Source organism: Oryzias latipes, chromosome 24 (assembly GCF_053564925.1).
Source record: "Oryzias latipes strain Hd-rR chromosome 24, Olatipes_Hd-rR_3.1".
Classification (NCBI taxonomy): Eukaryota; Metazoa; Chordata; class Actinopteri; order Beloniformes; family Adrianichthyidae; genus Oryzias; species Oryzias latipes.
The window spans coordinates 13224734-13251999 of record NC_136260.1 but is presented as its reverse complement, the minus strand read 5'-3'; the positions used below and the strand labels follow the sequence as shown (position 1 = coordinate 13251999).

Genomic DNA, 27266 nt, shown 5'->3' with positions numbered 1-27266 from the left:
AAACTTTATTAATTTCAATCATGTTTGAAAATCTTTGGTGTTGGACCGGACGGAAAAGGAAAGAGGGGAAGAAGAGAGAGGGACGTTAGAGAGAGGGGGGGGTAGGAGGGTGATAATCGGAGGGGAAAGGGGGTAAGACCATGAAGCAGCATAGAGCAGACAGGCTTACTGGTTGTTTATCGTTAAGGTACGGTTCAAATGTAGTACAAAAAGGGCGGGGCCTGTTCACACACACTCAAATATTATCAACACACCTGCTAGCCGCAAAAATGTCCACATGTCAACATGCACACAAAACAGATAGTGTTCACGAACGCATACCTATGCCTTTAAACCAACTAGTGTGAAATCTTTCATTCATTCAATCATGCAAACTATTAGTGCAAAGGTGAGCCAACACCTGTGCTCAGGTGAGTGTTTATGTTCTTCTAAAATGGATGGTGGAATGTGAAAAGAAGGAGGAGGAGCGCCCAGCCACCCCCACACCCATACCCCCGCCGCAGCAGCAGCGGCAGCCGGAATTCCCCCAACGCCACACGGGAACAGGCAGGGAACAACCGCCCCCCGGGCGACCAAGACCGCCACCCAGGCCAGGGCCAGCAGGACCGCCGCGAGGCCCCCAGAGCCAGAGAGCAGGGAGGCGCAGAGGGAAAGAGAGCGCCGCCCCAGCCCAGCCAGGAAAGCAGCCCCCCGCCGCGCCGGAAGAGCCCAACGCAGGGCCCCACCGGAGAGGGATGCCCACAGCCCCAGACGAGCACCCCACCACCACCCAGGAGTTCCGGGCATCCCCCTGCCCCGACCCCAGGTACGAGCCAGGACCCCCCAAGGGAGACCCGCTCCGCACTCCAGGCAGCCACCCACCCGGCCCACGGTTGGTCCAGGTAGGAGCAAGGCAGGGGCCCGCCGCCCCCGCCCAGGAGGGGGGAACCCCGGGGAAAAAAGGGCGGCCCACAAGGGGTGTTATAAATATGGCCCGACCAGGCTCGGCCATGTTGGAAGTTTGGCGGGGCCCAGCGCCCAGGGGCAAGGACCAGGACCCACCCCCCAGGGACACGAACACCCCCGGCTCTGGTGTAATATGAACCCCCCCACCGCGCGGAGAGAGCACCGCCGGGCCCAGGGAGCCGGCACCCAAGGGACACGGCCGCCATCGCCAAGAGGCCCACGCCCCCCACCAGGGAAGGGGTAGGGGACAGATGGACCCAGGTCCCACCTTCCTTGTAAAATGTGTGTGCGTGTATGGGTGCTTGAGAGGGTGTTTGTGTGCATGTGTGTGTGTTTATGTTTGAATGTATATATTGAAGGGGGAGGGGTGTGTGTACTAAGGGGGGTGCAGTTAAAATTGGCGAGTAGGGCACTAAGGGGACATCTCCTGATTACTCACAGTGATGTCCCCTCACCCTCCACACCAAGGGGCCCTAAGTGTCTAAGGTGCGGTTAAAATTGGCGGGTAGGGTGCCAGGAGGACATCTGCTGCTTGCTTGCAGTGATGTCCAAGCACCCCCCCTACCAAGGACCCTACATGTCTAAGGTGCAAATAAAACCGAAAGAGGGGGGGCCCACTCCATACGGCAACCATAGGAGGGGGGGCCACTCCCAAGTAGCCCCCCCCCAAGGCGCATCGCAGGCTAGACCCCCCACCCCCTCACCCTAATATGAGGTTATATAAGGAAGGGGGTAAGTTGGGGACAGCTGGTAGACTGTCCCCCGGTGGTCAAACAGCCGTCCCCCAGCCCACCCCCAGCAAAGGGGCCAGGGCCACCCAGCCCAGGGGCCCACCCCCGGAGGCGCCGACACCCCAGGCCCGGCACCACCCGCCCCACACAGAGAGAGAGGAGCCAGAAAGCGTCGCCCCCCCCCGGAGCAAGCCCAGGCCCCCACCCCCAGACGCCGGCCCTAGAAGAGCTCTGGTCAGGCCTCGACGGGACCGAGGAGGCCAACCGGCCGAGGCAACCACTGATTGCCTCAGCGGAGACCCCGACCCGTTAGCCCCCCCGACCCGTACTAATAATGGGCCCCCCCTCCCCCCCAGAACACCCCCCCACAGGACAGGGCCGACAAGCCCCCCACCCCACCCCACCCCAGACCCCGCAGCCGAAGCGGGTGACACCCAGAGCGACCGGGGGCCCCGAGAGGGTTGTCCCGTCCCGTCCCAGAGCCAGGGAAGGGCCGATCCCAGCCCCAGGTGCAGATGGGCAGCCCATCCGGCGCCGCTGGGCCCCCCCCACCCGAGCAGGGCCCCCCGCCAACCCCCCCCAGCACAGGCAAAGGGACCACCCCCCCAAGCCAAGCCAGACCACCACCCCACCCCCCCACCACGCACCCCCACACCCAAGCCCAGAGGACCACGCAGCGCCCCAGCCCGCCCCACCCAGGCACCGGACCCGACCCCCCGACCAACGGAGCCCCCCACCGCCCCCGCCAGGCACCGGAAGCCCCGACCCCCACCCCAAACCACGGCAGAAGGGCAAGGAGCAGCGACGACCAAGCCCCCCACCCCCTAAGTCATGGAGTCAACCACAGGAGACCAGAGAGACTGAATTCTTTCAAAGTTACTTGAGCTTTGGGCTGACATTTTTTCCAAGCTGATATGATCAAACAGCAGATTTCTGTGTTGACTTATGTTTATATTTTTCTTGTTTTTCCAATTTATTAAAATAGTTTTTTTGGCAATACAAAGAGTTATGAAAATGATAGATGCTAATCCTTCTTCTATATCGATGGCACTCATGTCACCAAGCACACAAAGTGACGGTGAGGCAGTGATTGAAACCTTAAGCCAGACTGATAAATCGGCACATACCTGCTGCCAGAGAGCCTGGACAGGAGTGCAGAACCACAGTGCGTGCATGTAGCTGTCGGGTAGATTATTATCACAGTGCTCGCAAATGTCTGAGTTACTGAGACCCATCTTGAACATCCTCTGTCCAGTGTAGTAAATTCTGTGAAGAGTTTTGAGATGGATTAGCTGCAGATTTGGACTTTTTGTCAGTTTAAAGGTGTTTAGACAGAGTTCTGACCAGAAGCTTTCATCTGTGCTGATGCTCAAATCTGCATCCCATTTTTTTTGTTGGAAGGGCAATATTGTTATCTAAATTACATAAAAGTTTGTATATTTTGGAGAGAGTTCTATTCATTGAAAAATTAATCAGAGTGGTAACTACATCTGGTAGCTTTAAATCGTCGTCTTTAATTTTATACTTTTTAGTAATACTTGATTTAAGTTGCTGATATTCCAAGAAGTTATTTATTCCATGTTTGTCTTGAAGTTCCTGGGGAGTTATGAATCTTCTATCAATAATTACGTGCTCTGGTTGTTTTATGCCCCCTGCTTGCCAAGCTGGGAAGTGAATCATTTTTTTGTTAATAAGGATGTCCGGGTTGTTCCAGATGGGTGTCATTTTGCACGGTTGAATTGATGATTTTGATATTTTGAGAAATTCCCACCAGGCTGTTAAGGTGGCATTTATATTAATGCTTTTGAAACAATCCTGTTTTTTAACTGTTTGGCTAATAAATGGTAGCTGTGAAAGGTTGATCTTTCCACATAACGCCTGTTCCAAGTCTAACCATGAGTTGGTTTCAAGATTATTTTTTAACCATTTTAAGATATATTGTAATCTATTTGCAAGAAAGTATTTGTGGAAATTAGGTAGTTCTAATCCTCCACAGCTTTTTGCAGATTTTAAAGTTTTTAGACTAATTCTTGCAGGTTTGTTGTTCCATAGAAAGCTTGATATGGATGAGTCTAATGTTTTGAACCATTTTAATGGCGGTTGTGTGGGAATCATTGAGAAGAGATAATTAACTTTGGGTAAGATTTTCATTTTAACCGTGGCTACCTTGCCCATAAGGGACAGAGGCAGGTTGGTCCAGCGTGTTAGATCGTCCTGTATGCTTTTCAGTAATGGGGTGTGGTTTAGCTGCACCAGTTCTGATAGTTTGGGGGAAAAGTAGATACCCAGATATTTGATATTTCCTGTTTTAACTGGAATTGTGAGTCTTTGTTCCATATTCCTGTTGAGTGGTAATAAAACAGACTTATTCCAGTTAATGGAATAGTCTGATATGGAGGAGAATTCATTTATGATCATTGCTGTTTCATTTACAGATTGTAAATTCCTTAAAAACAGTAATATGTCATCCGCATAAAGACTAATTTTATGATGGCTGTGTTTGGTTTTTATTCCTATAATGCTCTCATTCTGTCTTATTGCTGCAGCTAAAGGCTCAATGAATATAGCAAAAAGAGAAGGAGAGAGTGGGCAGCCCTGTCTGGTTCCTCTTCCAAGAAAAAACCTGTTTGAAGTCTGTTTATTAGTTCTAACTGATGCATTGGGGTTGTGATATAATATTTTGATCCAATTGATGAATGATTCTCCAAAACCAAACTTATGGAGGGCAGCAATAAGGAACTTCCAATTAACTCTGTCAAAGGCTTTTTCAGCATCCAGCGATAGTACCGTCATTTCCTGGTTTTCAATGGTGGCAAAGTCTATTATATTAACTAGTCTACGGACATTATCATCCGAGTGTCTGCCTTTGATGAATCCAGTCTGGTCGAAGTGAATTATGTGAGGAGTGATTTTTTCTATTCTCTGTGCTAGTGCTTTGCAGATAATTTTTACATCTGCATTGATTAGAGAAATAGGGCGATAGCTTGAAGGACTAGTGGGATCTTTGAAGCCAGACCTTCTTTAAGCTGCTATTCTTTGTTTCTGTTCAGGGTTCTACTGGGGTGCGTGGGGGTGGGGGTGGGGGGTGGTGAGGGAGGGGTCCCTTCTTTGTGTGATTGTCCTTTGTTTTCCGTTTTTAACAACTTTCATTTTTTATGACTGTTTTATCTGTTTTTATGTTAAGCGCTTTGTGTTTTTAACCAAAATGAAAGGCGCTATTTAAAGTAAATCAAGCCATGCTGCTTCACCTGCTAACTTACCTTCCTCAACTGAGGGTCAATGTCTAAAACACTAAATAGTAATAATTGATTGCAATGAACATAAAGATTTAGCATGTTTTATAGGTGAAATGAATGATAACAATAAGCTGATCAGTAACTGCCTGATTAATAATTACTTTGAGTAATAGTTTGTTTTCATAAAAAAAAGTTAGTCAAGAAAAAAATGTAATTAAAATCAGCAAAGTTAATGAATCTGCATTAATACATCAAATGTGTTAAAAAAATGGAACAATTGTCTCCAATTTGTTCTTTCTCTCTTTCTGCATCTCTTTGGCGTCTTCATCACCATCCTCTGTGCTTCATTCTGGAGAAACAATTTAGAGAAAATCAAGCAGTTTTTTCATCTAAAAACAAAAATCAGACATTTTTACCTTCAGCACACCTGCTTAAAATAAATAAATAAATATATAAATAAATAATAATGCCTCACCTGTAAGAACGTAGACAGCTTCTGTCTTCACTTCACTGTTGACAACAAACTGGCAGGTGAATCTTTTGTTGTTTCCACTCTGATGTTTCACAGTCAGAACAAGATCACAGTTATATGTTTGTTTAACTTCAAACTCAGGAGTTTTATCAGACAGTGGAGTTCCTGTCTCATCCACCCAGAGGATGGTGGATGGACCGCATTGACCAGGGTAATACATATTCTTCATAGAGCATGTCAAGTCGACCCATCCATTAACATCTGGTGGAGATGAAGTAACTGAAACACAACATATACGTAAACATTATCTTAAGGTAATTTCATTCATTAACATTGAACACAATTTTAAACGACACATTTACAGTTTTGACTAAAATCAATCAAACTGATCTGAAGTTTATCAAGTTAAACTAAACAGGAAACTCTCAAACTCTCTGTTCACCTCATTAATCAGTGAGAATCAGAGACATTGATCTTTACTGTTTATGGATTCATCAATTCAACCTATTTACTATAGAAAAGAATGAAACATGTAATGATATTTTCTCCCATGAGTCGACTCTCTCACATCTCTCACACTAAACATGCTTTGTCAGCAGTTTCAGAATCAGAATCTCTTATTATCATTATACAGTGAACAACGACACTGTTTTCAGCAGCTCTCAGAAATAAAATAGCTCTTTTTTTCAATAAATAACTGCACATAGAAATTTAAAGTGCAGCAAGAGCATTGTCAACAGAGTAGTGACATGGAATAGGTGGGTTATATTAGTCTGAGGTGGGGGGGGGACCTCACAGCTCTGGGGGGAAAAATCTGTAATAAGGTTTGACTTTTTCCAACCTAATTGATTCAATGAGTTCACATGTCAGATTCTCTTCAAGGTTTGAGCTTTTATTTGGATCAGATCAGAATGTTGAAATACATGTAATCACAGAAATATTGATGTCAGAATACTCACTGCTCAAAATACCAAGAATCACAGACGTATCTTTATTACAGCCATAAACACCACCATCCTCAGCAGTAAGGTTTCTGATGAGCAGAGAGCAGTTACTGCTCAAACTCAGCCTGGAAGCTCCAACTGAACCCTGGTCAGCATTTTCTTCAATGGTAATTTGTTTTGTTTTGTAAGCATCGGAGGGTCCTTTGAATGACCAAGTATTGGAGCATTGGTTAGAGGATTCACCAACATCAAAGTTTAAAAGGACGTCCTCTCCAACTCTTTTGTATTTCATGTCAAATTTGAATTTGAAACCTGCAAGAGAAACTTAAAGAAACAGAGAAATACAATTAGGGATCACAAACAAAATCATTGAACAACAGGTGAGGTTTAAAAATGCAAAGAAGAAATACACAATCTGCACACACACAATGTAAATTGTTTATAAACTATATTTTCAAATGTGTAAATTTGCAGTTTTGTCCTCGCAAGCCTTCTTTTTATTCATTTCTACATTTTTGTTTCTGGGTCATTTAAACATTTAATAACTTTAAATTCCAATACTTGTATTACAAATTATTTTTAAGGTCTTTAGCAAGTATTGATGCAGCTCTTGTACTAAAAAAAATTACAAGTTAATTTAGTTTAGTTATTGCAAATATTTAAGCTTTCTGACTTCAGGATTCAAAAACGGAACTTATTATGGCAAGTGTAATTATTAGAGTAACATTTTGAAAATGTTCTATTAAAAGCTTATGTAAAAAAAAACTAACTACACCAATTCATAAAAATACCCTTTTATTACCCATTTTTCAAAGTGAAATTAAATATACCTTGTATATTTACATTGATGTAACAGACAAACTAAAAGTGGCAAACAAGGGTATTAAAGTTAAAGTATAAAATATTTGGAAACAAAATTCAAACAAATAAAATCTTTACCTCCAACCTGGAGCATGAAAATAGTCATCGATGTCAGTAGTAGAGCCATACTTTTTTCGTTGGTCTCCTGCTGTGAACGTTTATTTCCTCTTTGATGATGGTTAAGTAGAAGATAAAATCTTGGCTCCACCCACTCAATAATTGTTGTGTCAACACATTTGTGAGTGATGTCAATCAGACTGAAAGGAGGAATCCCAGATTAAAAAAAACAAAAGTATGTTGTTGGAATGACAATTATATAATATATATATACTTCATTTTGTTAGTTGAAGACAAAGTAAAGCTCAACAGGTTTAAGAAATAAAAAAAGCAAGATTTTTTTCTGTAAATTCCTGTCAGAAGTGTCATAAAAGAATGCTGTACTTTTTTATTTTTTGTAACAAGCTTGATTTTTCTTCACAAATCACAAACTAAAATGACTAAAAAATCAGTCACACTGGAGTTTGAGTCGCAGAAGCAAAAGATTTCTGTGGTTTATTTCAGGGATTCATTTAGGACAAATCAATAACCGGTATTCTATTTAGTTTTGGTGAATAAGTCTAGGCAATCATTTTCCTTTTTCAGCGATTGTGGATGGGCTCCTCATGGATTCAGTGGGTTTTAAAGATGGATGGATGGATGGATGGATGGATGGATGGATGGATGGATGGATGGATGGATGGATGGATGGATGGATGGATGGATGGATGGATGGTGCACTATTTAGGCACCAGAACTGTTTTAAAAGCATCTCTTCTGCACTGGAAAAAATCCAAACAGTACCCATTTCTACATAGATCCTAAAATGTGGAGCTCAAGGCCTACCACTGCAGCTTCCTCTGGGGTCTGTTCATACACCTTCTGAAACTCTTCATCTGTTCTCCTAAAGGCCAGTCTCTGCAAAACCCCACCAACAATTATACAAGTTGCAGCCAAGTCTAAATTTTCTGCTGCCATGCATCAGATACGGTCCCTTCAGGAATTGGACAGGTCACCTCCACACACAGGACAAATTCAAAACTGATGCTTTAGAGAATAATCATTGCATCACACCCTGAAGGGTCAAGAGAATCTTGCAGTTTCGTTTCCTCAAAAAATTGCATAAAAGCAGGGAGGAGGATTGCTGAAGTGTTATGGACAGTTCCTTCTGCCTCTTCTGTGGATGCTGACCATGGAAAAACCACTTCTGCATTTCAATAAAACCACGATTTTCACATTAGTAATTACAGTGGAGTTCCACAAAATTGATAGATAATAAAAAAACAGAAAATGGTAATTTTTACTAAAATTCAAAACTATTCCAATCAAAAACATCTCAATAGGCCGAGTTACATCTTCATAGCTCTTGCATCCATTGAACTTGTGAGTTTTTGGAGAGTTTCTGCTTTAATTTCTTTGCAGGATGTCAGATTAGCCTCCCAGAGCTGCTGTCTAGATATGAAACCCCCCAACCACCCACCCCCACCCACCCTCATGGATATTTTGCTTGAGGATGCTACTATTGTTGAAGTGTTATGGACAGTTCCTCTGCTGTTCCATCTGCATCTTCTGTAGATGCTGACCATGGAAGAACCACTTCTGCATTTCAATAAAACCACAATGTTGTTTGGAGAAGTTGGCAAAAAAAAAAGAGTAAAGCACATTGTATTCCACATTATTATGCACAACAGAGTTTCACAAAATGTGATCATAAAAAACTTAAAATGGCATTTGTTGAATTTCCTGCATTAGGAGGTCATATTTACTTAAATTCAAAACTATTCAAAAACATATCAATAGGCCAAGTTACATCTTCATAGCTCTTGCATCCATTGAACCTGTGGGTTTTTGGAGACTTTCTGCTTGAATTTCTTTGCAGGGTGTCATATTAGCCTCCCAGAGCTGCTGTTTAGATATAAGCTGCCCCCCACCCTCATGGATATTTTGCTTGAGGATGCTCCAAAGGCACTCCGTAGGGTTAAGGTCAGGGGAGGATGGGGTCACAACATCAGTTTATCTCCTTTTATGCCCATAGCAGCCAACCATGCAGAGGTATTCCCTGCAGCAGGAGATGGTGCATGTCATCCATGAAAATAATTGTCATGGAAAGCCAAGTTCTTCTTTTGTGCCACGGAAGAAAGTGGTCAGTTAGAAACTCCACATCCTTTTCAGAGGTCAGTTTCACACCTTCGGGGATCCCAAAGGGGCTGACCAGCTCTCTCCCCATGATTCTGGCTTAAAACATGACTCTGCCACTTCCTGCTGACATTGCAGACTTTTTGGGACAAGGTGGCACATCCACCAACCACCCAATACTCCATCCACCTGGACCCTCCAGTCATCAGTGAATAAGGCTGTTTGAAAACCAGTCTTCATGTACGTCTGGGCCGAATGCAGCCGTTTCTGCTTGTGAGTGCTGTTAAGGGGTGGCCAAATACCTTAATTGCCGGGCTATAGAGCGCACCTGATTACAAGCCCAACCCTCCCACTTTAATGAGGATTTACAACTTTTTACATACACAAGCCGCACTTGAATACAAGCCGCATGATGTGGCAATTCAAGTTGCATATCACTGAGATTATAATAGTCTCAGCGAGGAAGGATTAATCAGTAGTGTGGTCTACATATTGGAACACAGGTGTGGGTGGTGTGGAGATTCACACTCAGATTCCCCACTTCCCATGAGTCTTAGGGGTTTAAGGCGGGGCTAACCCCCGGTTCGCCACACTGTGTTGTAGATTGAGGATGTATATGTGCTGAAACCGCGTGCGTGTTTAAGGAGGAGCATGGAGCTGCAGCGGAACGCGAGAGCAGTTCTCCCCTCCTTCCGCCAGTAACATGGCAGCAATGGGAAAATAACAGGGCTGGTTAAAAAAAAAAACAAGTCAGTAAAAGAGAGCAGCAGTGACTTATAAGTGCGCGCAGCATGCGCCTATACACGCTCGCACGTGGCTCGCAGCGGTGCGCCAGAAGTTTCCTTCCATAACAGTAAAAATTCTTGCTGCTTTGTAAAGAAATTTTAGCAGCTGCTCTCTAAATCCGATGCATTTGTCTGGCAGAAACATTCCTCATTCTCCCTTTATCTGCATGAACATGTGTGTGCTCTGAATCAGCCATTAATTTCTGAATAGTACAAGGATCACGCTTAAGTTTTCATAAAATATCCAAGATTTTCATACCCCGTCCAAGGTATGAAAACGTTTTTTTCCCCCATATTGCTTGAAAATGTAGGTCTGCTTGATATTGTGAAGCATCGTTTCTTTAGCCGTTTTTCCTTAAATTGAACTCACCTGTCAAACTAATCATCACAGGTGTGCAAAAATACAAAAGTAATAACATTTAACAAAAAGAATAATCTACACCTATATACATTATTACGACTTAACATATGTTATACGTAATAATAAAATAAAACAAAGTAAAGGACAATTTAGTCAGATGGGTTTGGATGCATGATAACCGGTTTTCTACATGCATATTTAAACTGTGACATTGTAAAATCTAACAGCTGTTGGAATGAATGAGCTGTAGAACCGTTCCTTCCTACATGGAGGGTGTAACAGTCAGCAACTGAAGAAGCTGCTCAGTATCTCTACTATCTGAAGTAGTGGGTAAGAGGTGTTGACCATTATGGATTTTAGTTTGGCCAATATCCTCCTTTCACCCACTTCATCGACAAAGTCCAGTGGACAGCCCAGGACAGAACTGGCCCTCCTGACCAGCTTGTTGAGTCTCTTTCTGTCCCGGTCTGTGCTGCCTGCTCCCCTACAGACCATGGCGTAGTGGATAACAGAGGCTACCACAGAGTCATAAAAGGTCCTTGAAAGAGGCCTACACACTCCAAGGGACCTCAGTCTCCTCAGAAGGTGGAGACGACTTTGGCCCTTCTCATACAGGGCATTGGTATTGTGAGTCCAGTCTAGTTTTATTGTTGAGATGAACACCCAGGTACTTAAAACTGTCCACTACTTCAGTGTCCAAGCCCTGGATGCTCACCTGTGTGTATTGTGATGTTCTCCTCCGGAAGTCAATCACCATCTCCTTTGTCTTACTGGTGTTCAAGCACAAGTGATTACTTTCACACCAGTCCACAAAGTCCGAGATGACTGACCTGTACTCCAGCCCCCCCTCCCCCCCACAGCCAACAATGGCCGAGTCGTAAGAGAAGTTCTGGAGGTGACAACCTCCGACACACAGTTATGTAACCTCACATACTGTGGCTTGTTGGTAAGGTAGTCGGTCGTCCATGCAGGGGGGTCGTCCGTCCACTCCAGCTCCTTCCAGCTTCTCTTTCAGCAGAGCTGGCCGGATGGTGTTGAAGGCGCTGGAGAAGTCAAAGAACATGACCCTCAGAGCGGTTCCGGCATCCTCCAGGTGAGTCAGTGTCCGGTGCAGCAGGTAGATGACAGCGTCATCCACCCTGATGTTCGGCCTGTATGCAAATTGCAGCAGGTCCGTTACGGTGCTGACCACTGACCACTGGTGACCACGGTAGCTGAGGATGAGCCTCTCCATGGTCTTCATCAAGTGGGAGGTCAGGGATACTGGTCTGTAATGGTTTGGCTCCTTAGCGTGCGCCATCTTAGAAACCGGAACCACACAGGAGGTCTTCCACAGGAGTGTCTCCAGGCTCAGGCTCCGGTTGAAGATATAAGTGACCACCTCACAGAGCTGGTCAGCACAGTCCCAGGTCCAATGCCATCTGGACCTGCAGCTTTCCTTGTCTTAAGTCGCCTCAGTTCTCCCCTCCCCTGATTAGAAGGGGGGCGGAGGTGGGGGGCAGAGATGGTACGGCTGTGGATGGGGGTGGTGTGCAGTGACGAGAGTTCTTGGGGGTGGGTGTCGCTGCTGGACTGGAGACGTGTGAAGTGGAGGTGGAAGGGCTGGAGTCAAACCTGTTTAAGAACAGATTTAACTCATTGGCCAAGCCCTGGTCTTCATGCCACCGTGCCTGCTCTCTTTCCGTGACCAATGATAGTCTTTAGACCTCTCCACACACCTTGAACGTTGTTGTTCTCCAGTCACTCCTCCAGCTTCCTCCTGTAGCTGTTCTTGGCCTTTTGCATTTGAGTTCATGCTGAACTCTATTCTGCTCCTATCTGTCCCCTGAAATAAAAGCCCTCCCTCTTCCCCTTCAGTAGGGCTCTCAGCTCAGGGGTCACCCAGGGCTTGCTGTTGGAGAAACACCGCACCCTCCGAGTTGGTACAGTGTTCACTACACAGAAGCTGGTGATAGTCAGTGATGCAGTGGGTCAGACTGTGGATGTTGTCTCCATGAGAGCTGCAGAGTGTCTCCCAGTCCGTGGTCTGGAAACAGTCTCTCAATCTCTCACTGGCCTCAACAGTCCACGCTCTCACTGACTTCTGGGGTGGTGCCAGTAAAACAAATGTTAAAATGACTACACTAATTCCAAACCTTGTTAGTAACACGTAAAAACACAGTCCAACACTGCTGCAGGTTAGCAATATTAGGGTGTTTACAACCCTAAACCTAAACCTAACCCCACCCCTGCCGCCCTTGTTCACAACACATAAAAAAACAGACTGACATTTTGACAGAGCGGCGTGGACCTCTGAAAAATCGCTTCATTATCAGTAAGCACAACCAGAATAAATCCATATGGTGTCCTGGATTATATGGCTCGCTATCAATTTTTGAAAAAAGATAAGGCTTATACGTGTGCTTCCCAGTGTGGAAAAAAACAGTAGTTTAGGGATTTTACCTCTCCAGTGGTTGTGGGTGGGCTTATGGTTGAGGCCATAAGGGTTTGTGGAGCTTTGGTCAAAATGTAGAAGGTGAAGCAAGAAATAGTTTGGCTGTACTCCACAGGTAAAGGTTCTGACCTTAGGGATAAGAGTGAATGTGTACAAAAAAGAAGAAATTGAAGAGGTGAAATAAGTGTTTACTTCAGCGTGTGTGAAAACAGAGATGCTGCTCTGCAGACTGTCAGACAGAATCAAATAAAGCATCTAGAGCCTTACATACACCTGCCCTCACAGGTGAATATGCGCTGTCTGCAAGTGTCAAATGGGCAAGAGACTGTGGGTCTCTGAAGAGCAGGATGCAGGCTATCCTCCACAACACAGATCACCCACTGCACAAGACTTTGACTTCCCAGAGAAGCAGCTGCAGTGACAGGTTTATCTCACTGCAAAACTGAGAGGCTCTGCAGATCTTTCATCTCAGCTGCTATAAGAGTTGAGAATAAGTAATTTGATTTTATAATAGATTTTATGTAGTCTATTAGGAGGCATTTTAAGTATTTATTGATTTATTTTGTTTCTCCTGATAGGGATAACACACCTGAAGAAAGCCCTCTTTTATTTCCATGTTGTGTGTGTACCTGGTTACAGATCAAATCTGTTTAGTGTGTGACACATCTGTGGTTTGATTTAAATAAAGGCCTTTTCATATTTTCAGCAAAATTGCAGGACATGGGTAGGATCAGTTGGGTATGTTAATCTGAGTAGATTTGGAAGTGGCCAGTGATGGCTTTTGATATGTGCGGTCTGGGGGAAATAAAATCATTTAGTATTTACTTTCAGTAATATGAATACTTGAGCGCCTGTTCTCGTTTTCTGAAGGTGTCAATTTCAGTGTCAAATGGCGCCCTCTGCAGCACAACTCTCAAACTGGCGCTCTCACCTCATTGGGAGGAGCTGGTGATCAGAATGCAGGTTTTTAGAGGAGATGGATCAAAATACCGCTTTGTTTTTTACTTATAAAGAATTACTATTTTTATACACAAAAAAACTCAAAAGATTTTCAATCATATAGACCCTTTAAACATTTACTTAATTAATCTAAACTAAATTTGAGCATTACATACAGCTAATTAAATGCAATATTTATATTCACTAATATCTAAACAATTTTAATTGGTTCTTCACTCATGCTTTAATTAAAATACTATAACTTGACACGATGACCTCCTGTCACATTATTTAATATGTGTGTAATTACATAAATGCAGCACTTAGTCTCTTATTCTCAGTATTTGTGGAATTACTTTCTGGTGTTTTTTTAGCCTGTTACCAGAAATTGCACTGAACAAATTTACAGCTTGAATCAACTTTATAATAAAAGACAATTCCTTGAAGTCTCCCGACTTTTGAAATGTCATTAAGAAAGTGAATCTTTTGACAGAGTCCGTCTACAGCCTCAGGGAGCAGAGCGATCGCTGCACTTTCAAGCCCGCATGCAGTTCAGACAGCCAAACATTTAGGCTGTGTGACATAATACAACAACAACACATTTAACCGTGTGGTACATCTGCTTTTTACTACCCATCGCTGACTCTCACTCTTTTAGGTTCACATTCTGAGCCTTTTAAGTCATTAACAAAATTATATTATATTGAGTTAAAGCATATTTAGGAAAGAAAATGTTTTCATTCCTTCCTATTCTATCGTAATGTTTCGGAATTTAAAAAAGAACACAATCGTCAAATATTTCTATTAGCTCATGAGAGTTTTGAGAACTTTTTTACCCCTCAATCTTCTCCAGTTTTGATTAAACCTTGCAATGCCCCTCTTTATTACAACAGATGTGTGTTACGTTTTGTATTTGCTTATTTCCATTTGGCTTTTTTTTTTGCTTGGAGTTTGCATAAACAAGGCTTCTGCACTAAATCAGATTATTGTAATCATATTTTATTGTGGCTTTGTTTCATGTTTTTAGACTGTTGTGTAGACACAATGATGACTTGCTTTAAGGGTACAATTGTGTGACAGAACATAAAGTGAGTCACAGTCAGTTTGAGTTATTTATGGAGTGAAAACTCCAAATGTTCAAACCCATGATATACCCACAACTAAAGAACTGTTAGGTAACAGGAAACCTGCTAAAAAACAGTTCTGTTCTTGTGACATGTTGATGTTATGGAAAAAAACAAATTCTTTGAAAAACATAAACCACCTTTTTTATTTTACTAAACCTAAATGTTTGTTTTTATCACCTAATGAAGTCGTAGAAAGAAAGAAAAAGTTTTTTTTTTGTAGATGTTTTTTTTTAGTTGTTGGTAATGACTTTGTGAAACAGCTGCAGTTTAGGTGGAGTTGAGGTATTTTCTACTATTTCATCACCATAAAAGAGGAAATTGAAACATTTGTAACAAAAGTCTCCAAAGACAGAATGTCTGTACAACTGCAAGTATTGATTATGCTTCTGCTCCAAGCTAAAGGTAAAGAATTACTTTTTTTCTTTCCTCCAAACAAATGCATTTTGATTGTTGATCCTCACTCTATGTTTCACGTGTCCTCCATTATTGAATTTATACCTGAATCAAGCTGGTGGCCTTTTTGACTGCTCTGTTTGTTCTACAGTACAGTCCCTGCTAGTCCACAGTCTCATCTCAGTGCTAAGTTCCTATTGACCACTTTACTTTTGTCCATCAGATCCTGAAGTTTCCTACAATGCACTCTTGACTCTCCCTTCTATTTTCTTCCTTCCTAGTGTTTAACAAAAACTTGCTTCAGCAATAGTCTTTTACTTTGGTCCTGGGTTTGCCATCCTTTGATTTGTCTTTCTGGGATCCTCTAAAATCTGCAGACTTAACTTTATTAGGTGTGATATGCCGACCAATTTTACACCTTAAATTAGTGAAAAGTTTGGTTTCCTTTGCTTGGAAAAAATACCAGGAGCCAATCAAGCGGACCAAAGTACTTCAATCAAAGAACAATTTTAACCACTGTTATAGTACTATTGTATTGGGGACATGGGTGGCTGAAACATGCCCCCAAATAGGATGAAAAAATTGTTTTTGTTCACCTTTAGTTCATTTCTGATCTTGGGTCTCCTGAATAGACTGCAACGTTTTCATGCTGTAGTGAACTCCAATCAACTATTCCTCTATCGTCGAAGTGTTCCCAGTCTTATGCAGTACTGCATTATGCAGTTTTAAACTTTTATTTTTTAGGGCAAATTTTCTGCTGGACAGCAGTGTTCATTAGAAATTTGCCTCAGAGATTTGGGTGGAAGTAGGTGGAGTAAGCCTGTCCCTGCTTCCCATTGTTCCTTTGCACTCTCTCCCTATAGCTTACAGCCCTTTACACACCCAAGATAGCATTAGAGGTGCATCAAAAATGGTGAGCAACATCGGAGATTCCAGAAAACAAAGACGTACAGTAGAGACCAAAAGTTTGGACACACCTTCTTATTCAAATGAATGAGAAGGTGGAGCTTGTGGTTTATAGCACTTATCTGGGTCACTGCTACAAAAAAGCTTTTTTTATTTCATTACCTCCGGATTTATAATTATTATAATAAAAAAATACATAAATATTCAAAGTTTGCTTTTACAAATTAAGCGAAAATGTGAGGAAAAGAACTCTTACGGGCATTAATAATTGTGTTTATGGAAATTTGGTCAATTTAACTCAACAATAACATGTTCTGGTGTTTTTTTTTTTTTTTTCCTTTAGGCATTGGGGGACAAACTGAACATCTTTACAAAAGGCTTGGAGAGGATGTGATTCTATCCTGTGAAACTAACTTTTCAACTCATCTTTGCTCCAAAATAAACTGGCTGCACAGAAGAAATCCAAATTCTGCAACTAAGCTAGTTTATGGAGGAAATTTGGAACGGGGTTCAGCTGGAGCTTCAAGGCTGAGTGTGAGCAGGAACTGCTCTCTGCTCATCAGGAACATTACTGATGAGGACGCTGGAATTTACACCTGTCACCACAAGACAAAACCAGATTTAAGTGTCGATTTAAATATCCTGGGTAGTGAGTATCTTTTATTCTAATCTCTTACACCGTAAAGTTGAAAATTCCTAATTATCTCTGAAACAAACAGTAAAGTACCTACATGTTTTTTGAAGAGCTGAGATGTTCACATGCTTGAAACTCAATTCCCTTTGAGTAATTTTTGAATATTGACAATTAGAAAAATTTGAATTCACGCAGGCGCAGTTTTGGAGAGAGTACATTTTAGAAAAAGTACATGTAACCCGGTGGTAAATTTATTTAAAATAATGGAGTGCTGGAGGCTACATACATTTTAGAGAAAGTAAAGGGTTTTAAGGCCACCTAATGGTCCAAAAACATATTACAACCAAATATATGCAAATTAACAGTCATCATCATAGTTAGCTGCATTTATATGGACGAAAGTAATCAGAATAAATGCCTGATCAGAAAAAAAATGTGTCATGTAAACACACCATTCAGAATACTCTGGCCCGATCAGACTCATTTAGATCAAAGTTTCTTTCCGATTGAGAAAGGTGGTTTATGCTGATTGTTGATCCGATCGTGGTGCATTTTACTGCGCTGGATTTTACATCATGTGAAGATGGTGTGGTGCTCCAGAGAAAGCTTCAGAGCGCGAACAGGACTGAGCAAACAGGCAATAACTAATAATAAAAGCAGGTTTAGAAGATTATGTCCCTCTAAGCCACAGCTTTGTTTACAACTAAACTTGCTATTACTTCTTCAATGGCCGTTTCCAGTATTTTAGATTTGATTTATTCTGATCGAAGGGCGGCGTATGTAAATGTTTGATATAATCTGCTAATGTTTTTCAAGCCCCATGTACACAGCTCTATTCTAATCTGATCTTTCATCCGATAAAAGACATTTTGCACATGTGACTGCAGCTATTGACCTGATCATCAGGAAATCTTGGCCTAGTCTTTGGTTTATTCTAGAGAAGGCAGAGTCGGTGTGTGACGTAAAACAATGAAATATTAGGGATAGGGATCTGTCTATTCATGGCGGGAACTATCAATATTTTTGGGGAGAAATCTCATTATTACTCATTAATCATTAAACAGACTCATAACTACCATCCTCGAATGATAAACATCAGACTATAAATGTAATGTATTATTTTGTTTTAATTAATAGTTTTATGTCCATGTGAATGGTCTCACTTAGTTGAAGTCTATTTAGTTTACCATTTTCCGCTCAAATGTGTCACATTATAGAAGTGTTGTTTATGGTGAAATCAAGAAGTCTTTACTTGAGTGAATTGGTTTTCTTTTCTTTCAGTTACCTCCTCTTTACCAGATGATAATGGAATAGTCACCTTACAGTGCTCCCTGAGTGGATATGAAGTTCTCTGTCAGCAGAGCAGCTTCTTCTGGAAAAATAAGAGAGGAATGGTGGTGTTTAGTAAAGGTGTGGAGTTTGAGTTCAGAGGACAGAAAGAATGTCTCTCTTTTCTGGCAGCGAAACATCCAAGTAAAAACAACATAAGATACACCTGCATACTTTTTACGGACAACAAAGAAAAGATTAATGTGATCTACCAACCACCCTTCACAGGTAAGAAATGACTAATATTAGGAGTTTTTACGATTTATTTGCTTTAATGGAAGAAGCTAGACACCCAATTTTTTTCTTATTCAAAAAAAGAAATGACAAAATATCAAGCACTTTTGTCTCCGTCTGTTATGTGTGTCATTGTAGAATTCAACTTGTTTGTGTTATGATAGGTCGATGAATTTTAAAAGTGATGATGGACTTCTTAGTATCTGGGCTTCATGGTGGATAGTGGTTAGCTCTCATGGCACTACGGCCTCCAGTCTATAAACATGCTTCGTGGGTTAATTAAAGATTCTAAATTCACCCCAGATGTAAATGTCAGTGTTTGTGTGGCCCTGGAAAAGACTGGTGACCTGTCCAAGGTGTGCCCCGCCTTCCCCGAACACTAGCTGGAGTCCTATGACTTCCCCAAAAAGATTCAGCAGGTTTATAAGATGAACAGATGTTTCTCTGTGCTGGGATGGAATGATATACTGGTTAGGATCAACACCACCTTCACCCATCAGTAGCTTGGGCTCCAGCGAAACTGAACTTGAACAGGATTTCAGAAGGTTTAGAAAATGGATGGATGGATAGATTGTGCTGAGAAAGCCCCATTCACTGTGACCAAAATACAGTTTTGCTTGTTTGGTAACCTGGTTGTGATGTAAACCATGAATTTATACACTTTTCTCAAACAGACAGGAACAGTTTCAGACTGTTCTCTCTTGACTAAAAAGAATAAGTCCAGTATTTTAGAATGAAAACAAAGATCTAATCACAGATTTATGAAGATCTGGAGAGCTGCACACTGGATAGAAGAGATTGATTGACAAGTTCTCCAGCCAATCGGGTTGCAGAACGCAGTGCACTTTAAAAAAAAATGTATTCAAAATTGCACTGATAAAATCGAGAAACAGCGACAGTGAAAGATGAGCTTTGACATAACTAGCCACTGTACATTAGTATGATATAAATTGTCATACAGTGTAAGAACTATGTGTGCATGCAGATTAATCCATTTTTGTGTGTTTTCAAAACTAAATGTTTAAATAAAAATAAGGTGTTTGTTTTTGCACATTTGTTTTCTCAGTTTGTTCTTTTCTCTCCTGCAGGCATCAGTGGAGAAACTGAACATCTCCACAGAAGAGCAGGAGATGACGCCATTTTACCTTGTAGAGCCAATTCCTCCTCTTCCTCATGCTCTGATGTTAACTGGGTGTACAGCAGAGATGTGGACGCTGCAGTAGAACTTCAAGTTCGCAGAGGGAAGGTTGATCAGAGTTCAGCTCGAGCTTCCAGGCTGAGTTTGAGCAGTAATTGCTCTTTGCTCATCAGAAACATCAATGATAAAGACGCTGGAGAATACACCTGTTGGTTTAAGGATAAAGATGAATTTGATGCAGATATTTATCTCGACATTTTGGGAAGTGAGTATCTGAACTTAGAAAAACGCAAACACCATCTCCCCCAATTACATTGAGTCAGTTTACAAAACACCTAAATGTGATTGTTTCACCTGGCGAAATCTATAAAGTCAATCAAATCAGCGATGAACTGTTTAATCGTGGTTAACGTACGAAACAAAAAGCACAAATGTGTATCAGTGAAACAAGGTTTTTATTAAAATGGGGTGTCTAAAGAAAGTAAGTCATTTACTTACAGGTGTTTGAAATTATCAGAACTAAATTTAAAAAGGCACCAAGTCTGATACATGAACCATAATGTAAGCAGGGTCAGATAGAAGCTGCAGGCGATTCAAACAGTTGGATGGTGCTGGTCACTCAGGATGTTGTGGACGCTCTAGACAGCGGGTGGTGTAGAGGATACTCGTCTCCCAGAGAGGTCCCAATGATTTTTTCTGCTGTTTTCACCACCCGTTGGAGTCTCTGCTGATCAGCCTTTGTGCAACTGTAAAACCACAGAAAAAATCTGTATGTCAGAACACTGCTGATGGCACAGTTGTAAAAGTTCACCATCAGCTGCCTGGAGATTTAGTTTTCTCAGGTGGCACAGGTGTTGTTGGGCCTTACCCACCACTGGGACAGTCCAAATACCCCGTTTGGTAATGCCACCAGAGTGGTACAAGCAATACTTCACAATGAGCTTCACTCTGTGAAGTGCTTAAGTACGCTGTGCTTGATGAATGGATGAGAGTCAGCTGTGCGCCATCCAGGAAGTGAGCACTGGGGTTTCTGGGAGTTGTGGTGTGGTCAGAACTCTGGAGACAGTTCCCGCTGGTGGCCAGAGGGGGAGAAAGAGCTCTTACTTCTGACAAGCATAAAGATCTGTACAGGCTTCTGACACATTTTGGTCCATGTTATTAACCCTCCTGTTATGTTCATTTGTAAAGAACAGAGATGATGTTCCTGGGTCAATTTGACTCGGTGCATGTTTTATTAATTAAAAGGGTCTGAAACCCAAAAAGTCCTAACAAGCAGTTTGAATATTTCATTACTAACTCCATTACTAATGATTCTCTCAAAACTTAGTGAAATGGTCTACCTCTAACAGGTAGTGGTTCAAGTAAGGGTTAATGGCAGACGAAGTGTGCGTTACTACTTTTTAACGCACGCCGTGGAAGCCTGAACCGTCCGACGCAAAGCATCGCGCCGCATCACATCACAAATAGTCCGGGTCACGCCGCAGCGCCGCTGCAGTCAAGATTCGGCGACATGTATATGATGATCTTTCCGATGGGTTGAATAAAGCATCAGTTCAGAGAGAAAGTTCACCTCTTACCTCCTTGTTTTTGTCCAAATGATGACACAAAAGGTTGTTTTAAAGAAGCCGGCGCAGTGATACGAAACATTTAAGCTAGGTGACCGGAACTTATTTTTTCACCATGCGGTTATCAGGTTTTAATGGACACCCAGCAGCCAAACAGAATCGTACGACGGAGTTTTAGGGCCACGGTGAGGACAAAAAATTCTGCCCAACGTGCCGAGATTAAAGTCGTCATGTCGACTTTAATCTCGCCATGACGAGAAAAAACTCGACACAAAGTTTCGAGAAAAAACTCGTCTTGTCGAGATAAAAGTCGAAATAAAGTATCGGGATTAAAGTCGCAATGTTGCGCGCGAGAGAAAAAAACTCGTAAATTTACGAGATTATTGTGGAAGTGAGCATGCAGAGCAGCAGGTGAACGCCATGCAGCAGCAGAGCAGACCGACTAAACTTTGTTGAACAGGTGAGCTGAATGATTATTGATAATGTTCCAAATGTCTGGAGGCTCATTTGATTGATTTACGATTCATTAAAGTTTTATTTATTGATTGTTGGTTTGCAGGATCACTGCAGCCCGATGAAGCCATCGGTGTCCCTGCAGCTGTTTGCTTGAATCCTTTCTTCCTCCACCAAAGACAAGATCTCTACGTTTGTGTGATGCTTCCGTCTGAGGAGGAGAAGCACTTTTAGCCCTTTTCAACGTTGTAATACTAATATAACAGACCATTTTCATTCATTTTTGTTTTTTAATGATCAAACGGGACGCTTCATCTGCAGGAGGGGGCGTATGTAACACTGTTTACTTCCGCATTGGTGTTTGGATGACAGATTCATGACGTAATGTGACAGATGAACTTCAGGTTATGTGAATGAAAAGGAGAATAAAGGCTGCAGCGGTCCTCTACACCCAAACGTGTCTCTGAGCTCCTTATTTTACATATTAAAGTCCGCTTTACTGACACCGAACCCCAGAAAGACTGCTACACGGAAAAAAATCTGATTCTGAGTCGCCAAAAGACTCAGAATCTCTTTGTTTTAAACCTATAATCCGGAAATAAAGCTTCACAAAAGGCTCCACGTATTTCATCTTCAAGCTAGGCTCCGATAAACAGACAACTTCGGTGTTTTCTCCTTGTTAATCTATGAATTTTTTCCCGTAAATTTACGAGTTTTATCTCCTAATGAAGTTACTTTTTTTTGGTGGCCATAAAACTGTCGTAAACTCTTAAATACAAAGCCACTAGATCACTAACAGCCATAACACTGAATACTCCTGAAAGACTCAGCTTCACTGCTCGCGCGCAACATTGCGACTTTAATCTCGAAACTTTATTTCGACTTTTATCTCGACACGACGACTTTTTTCTCGAAACTTTGTGTCGAGTTTTTTCTCGTCATGACGAGATTAAAGTCGACATGACGACTTTAATCTCGTCACGTTGGCCAGAATTTTTTTTCCTCACCGTGGCCCTAAAACTCCGTCGTAGAATCGAGCATTCACCCGGACCATGGTATAATTATTAATGAATCCACTTGTTTTTCTTAAAAATATACTTGTTCAAACATTTTCACCAATGTATTACTTTTGAAAGACTAACGTATAAAATACAATCGTTTTACATAAAATTGAAAAATAATCTTGAAATTTTGTTTTACATACATGCACTGTGAACCAGAAAAAAACAAAATCACAATTCAACAGACAAGCAATTGCAATATGAAGTTGTGTGTGTGTCTGTACATTTACACAGCACAAGAGTGACAAGTCATCATACTGTGCTTTGTGCAAATTAGTTTTGCACAAAGCACAGGTCATGATTGTCTTGACCTGGATTCTGTCTCTGGCTCGTCTCGCGCCCCCCCGGCCGTCCCCCTAACTCCGTCTGGATGAAGCTCGTCTGCTGGACTTTAAATATGTAGTTGTAGAGTTAGATAAGCTAATTCTTCTCTATTAATTCTGGTAAATCGCCTGCCCGTCCTGGGGGAGGATCCCTCCTTCATGTGTACACCCCTGAGGTTGCTTCGTTTTTTCCGGAATCCTTTTTTTGGGGGGAGTTTCCTTACCACAAAGGCAGGGATGCCAGTTTAGTTTAGTTAGTTTGTTAGTTCAACTTAGTATTTTCCTATTGAATTCTATGTATCCATGATGCTTTTGATTTTATGTTTTACTTTTTCAATTACGAATGAAGCCCATCGAGATGACTGTTGTTGTGAATTTGGGCTACACAAATAAAATTGAACTGAATTGAATTGAATTGAATTGAATTGAATTGAATTGAATTGAATTGAATTTACATGGTCACATGAGTCACTGCCATCCTAGTGGGCCCTGGCACTGTCTTTATTATGTTTTCTGCAGACAGGTGTGTCTGACGCACATTTGGGGATGAAGACCAATGTACTTCACCATTCTTTGATATAGATGTCTTGCTTGGAGGAACAGGAATAGCAATTCCCTAATCTGGTTCAAAATCAGAATCATAAGAATCAGAATTTATCTCAAGATAGTCCTCTTCTGATTATGATTAGTGAGGACTACCAGAGCCTTCTGGACTGTCATCTTTCTGCTTCTGCTGCTCATTTTGTAAAATGTAAAACTTAATGTAAAATGGGTCCTGGCAAAAGTCATAACACCTATAAACCTGTGTGTGTGTGTGTGCGTGTGTGTGTCTATGTGTGTGATTGGGGTGAAACAGGTCTCACAACTGCAAATAAAGGAATACTACTACTAATAATAATAAGACATCCTTGTACCTCCAGTTTGACTGCAGGGTCAAATTGACCCGAACAGTATCTATGTCATATAAACATGCGGGTGGTTACAAATATGTGAGATGAACTATTTTTATAATATATATTGATTACAGTAATTAAGGCAAGCAGAAGAAATTTCATGCTAAAAAAATACTTTTAACTATTTTTCCCACATGTTCAAACTTTAAAACGGGTCAATTTGACCTGCAACATAACAGGAGGGTTAATACACATTATAAATTAAAGTGGCCCTAATACTGAGCCCTGTTGGCACCCCTTTGTGGACACTCACAAAGTTTGAACACAAGTCTTCATGTTTAACACTTTGGGTTCTACCACTGAAAAAATAGTGAATCAAGTTCATGAGTTTTTATAGCTAAATAATTTTAGTTGATGTTGGTAAAACCTTTGTCTCCAGATCTTTCTGGTCACAACTTCATCATCATCGTTGGAGCCGTGATGAAGGTGGTGTTGATGTTTGTGGGTGTGGTTGCTGCTCTGGTCTACATGTACAGGAGGAGAACCAAAGAGAACGAGGACGAGAGAACTAGAACAAGTACTTTCACTCTTTTACTCTTCTTCATCTTCTGATGGGAGTGAATGTCCTCTCTGTTGCTGAAACAGTTGATGTTAGACAATACTTGCACTTTTAGAATTTAAAAAGCGGCTTATTCATCAAAAAATCTGTCTCCTCAGGAAGAAGAACAGTGGATGGTGAGGAGGACGCCCTGTGAAGAAGAGAACTCTCCTCTTAGAACAACGATAACAACAAAAACTAGAAAAGAAATGTTTATTTTTACTTTATTTTTCTTTATATGAGTGCAAATAATTTCTTCTCTATGTTCATTTATTTGATTTTTTTTAGTTTAGTTTATTCTGTTAGCTTCATGAGTTGCCTATTGTAACAGGAACACAAGATGCCCTCAGCTCTTACCTGTTTGCTCAGTGGCTAAAAAAACCAAATTAAACAAAAACAAAACAAACAATTGTGTATTGACACCAAACTGTTAATCATAAATGATGTAAAATAAAGAAAGTAGAACTTAAAGGCAACACTCTTTGTCGTGTTAATCTTTAATATTTATTTTTAGCAAGTTTTTTTCTTAAGTGTGACAAAGAGTCACAAATGTGATGCAATCCAAAAGTGGGTGGAGCCAAAAGAAACTCAGTTCTTTCAGCAATAAAGAGGAAATGAAGCCTTAAAAGCAGAAGTTTAGAGGGAAGCAAATACCTTCAATTCACAATGCCTTTTCTGGAACTAATGATTATTTTTATACTTCAGTTTAAAGGTAAATAAAAAAATAATTTTTCTTTCAAGATTTCATCTTACAGAAGTCTCCAGACAATAAAAAATGTTAACTTATCTTATAAAACGTATGATAAAGGTGTTTTTGCTTTAAATGTTGCATTTTAAAGAAAAGTATGGATACCTAAATGTCTGAATTTCAAGAACAAAGATTTGGGCCAGATTTAAAAATAGATTATTGTAAAAAAAAAAAAAAAAAATTACAAGGAAATAGATCCATCAAATCCACTAATTATCAGGAATCCAATGAGTTTATTTTATCTTAATTCTTTTAATGTTCTGATTAAGTGAAAAGCACAATAACTAAATAAAGGTTGTGTTAAAACTTTAATCACCACAAGCATAAAAAGTCCAAGAATGTATTTTAATAGTGACTATACTGAAAATGGACGTAGAAATTAGAAGACCTACAAGTGTTTGTTCAGCTTTCCTCACTGTGTTATTTCTCTCTTGCAGGCATCAGTGGAGAAACTTTACATTTGTTTGCTAGAGCTGGAGATCAAGTACTTTTGCCTTACTGTGCTAATTCATCTTCTCGGTCATTCTCTGAAGTGAACTGCTTGTACCAAAAAGATATGAATACAGCTGGAAATGTTGTCATAAGAGGAGAAGTTGTTCAGAGTTCTGCTGGAGCTTCCAGGCTGAGTGTGAGCAGAAACTCTCTGCTGATGAGAAACATCAGCGCTGAAGATGCTGGACTTTATGTCTGTATTCAATCTCAATGTCCTGCTTTTATTTACCTAAGTATCTTGAGCAGTGAGTATTTGACCTCATCTATTTGCCAACACTGTCAAGAAACACTGCAGCTAGTATTTTGTTTCCTTTTTTCTGAGTATCTCACATTTATTGTCTTTGTTTCAGTCTCTCCATCTCCACCAGATCTTCATGGAAATGTCAAACTACATTGTTCTCTCATTAGCATTGATGACCAAGTTTCCTGTCAGCGCAGCAGCATCTTGTGGGAGAATGAAACAGGAAATGAGCTGATTGGTGAAAAAGCTGAGTTGGAGGTTGGAGGACGGAGAAACTGTGATTCTGTTCTGACTGTGAAACATACGACTGAAAACAACAGAAGATTCACCTGCAAGTTTGTTGAAGATGATGAAGTGAAGATAGATGCTGTCTATGTTCTGGACTTTCCAGGTGAAAATGTTTTATATTATTTTATTTACAAAGTATAATCCATACACAGATATTTAGTTGATGTTGGTAAATCTTTTGTCTGCAGATCTTTCTGGTCACAACATCATCATCATCGTTGGAGCTGTGATGAAGGTGGTGTTGATGTTTGTGGGTGTGGTTGCTGCTCTGGTCTACATGTACAGGAGGAGAACCAGGAAGAAGAACAGTGGATGGTGAGGAGGACGCCCTGTGAAGAAGAGAACTCTCCTCTTAGAACAACAATAACAACAAAAACTAGAAAAGAAATGTTTATTTTTACTTTATTTTACTTTATATGAGTGCAGATGTTTTCTTCTCCATGTTCATTTATTTTATTTTATTATAGTTTCATTTATTCAGCTTTATTTGCTCAGATCGGGTTTTGGCTGCAAGGAACCTGCTCAATAACTGCATAATTGGTGGGAATGCAGTTTAATGTTTTGATGGAGATGACATTTTATAGAAGAAGGATCTTAAAAGGTTCAACTGGACGAACTTTCATGGGAACATTCCAAATCCCCAAAAAACATAGTAATGGATAAAATGAGAACATGCAAAAAATAATGAAGTTTATCCTAAAATCTCTTTTCTGTTCCAGAAGATCATGTCAACAGAAACTTAATAAGTGGAGTTTTTTTCTGAGACAGCAGACAGCAGCACAGCGAATTACCTCAATGCTATGAAGGGAATAGACTGATGATGAAGATTTCTGCTCTTTTTGTTAAGTCTCAATATATTGAAAAAAAAAAAAAACTTTTTAAAGTCACGTTTCTTTTCTTGTAAAATGATCACAGATAAACACAAGAACACAGTTTTAAATTAAAAAATCCTTTTGGTCATTG

General features: G+C 41.0%; 1 protein-coding gene and 1 long non-coding RNA gene across 2 annotated transcripts in view; one reads left to right on the top strand and one right to left on the bottom strand.

Annotated features, from left to right (window-relative positions):
• The window catches only part of LOC111947064 (uncharacterized), a 27822-nt gene extending 7246 nt beyond the window's left edge, over positions 1-20576 (bottom strand). Inside the window, exons 1-8 of the long non-coding RNA XR_013654031.1 lie at positions 20514-20576; positions 20140-20387; positions 19649-19847; positions 18259-18312; positions 7268-7446; positions 6344-6652; positions 5388-5663; positions 2804-5261 (exon numbers count right to left, since the gene is read on the bottom strand). This is a non-coding gene — a long non-coding RNA (uncharacterized LOC111947064). The remainder of the gene's footprint in view (positions 1-2803; positions 5262-5387; positions 5664-6343; positions 6653-7267; positions 7447-18258; positions 18313-19648; positions 19848-20139; positions 20388-20513) is intronic.
• Positions 15312-27266, top strand: LOC105357177 (uncharacterized). Its single transcript, XM_078942679.1, has 8 exons — positions 15312-15409; positions 16650-16955; positions 18222-18497; positions 19592-19906; positions 24376-24513; positions 24654-26019; positions 26125-26406; positions 26492-27266. The coding sequence occupies exons 1-6, from the start codon at positions 15361-15363 to the stop codon at positions 24689-24691; spliced, it is 1122 nt and encodes a 373-aa protein (XP_078798805.1). The 5' UTR covers positions 15312-15360; the 3' UTR covers positions 24692-26019; positions 26125-26406; positions 26492-27266.

Coding starts and splice junctions, on each gene's coding strand:
- LOC105357177 (XM_078942679.1), top strand. CDS start 15,361: ATGTCTGTACAACTGCAAGTATTGATTATGCTTCTGCTCCAAGCTAAA. Junction 16,956..18,221: donor CGATTTAAATATCCTGGGTA/GTGAGTATCTTT, acceptor CTTTTCTTTCAG/TTACCTCCTCTTTACCAGAT. Junction 18,498..19,591: donor CTACCAACCACCCTTCACAG/GTAAGAAATGAC, acceptor TCTCTCCTGCAG/GCATCAGTGGAGAAACTGAA.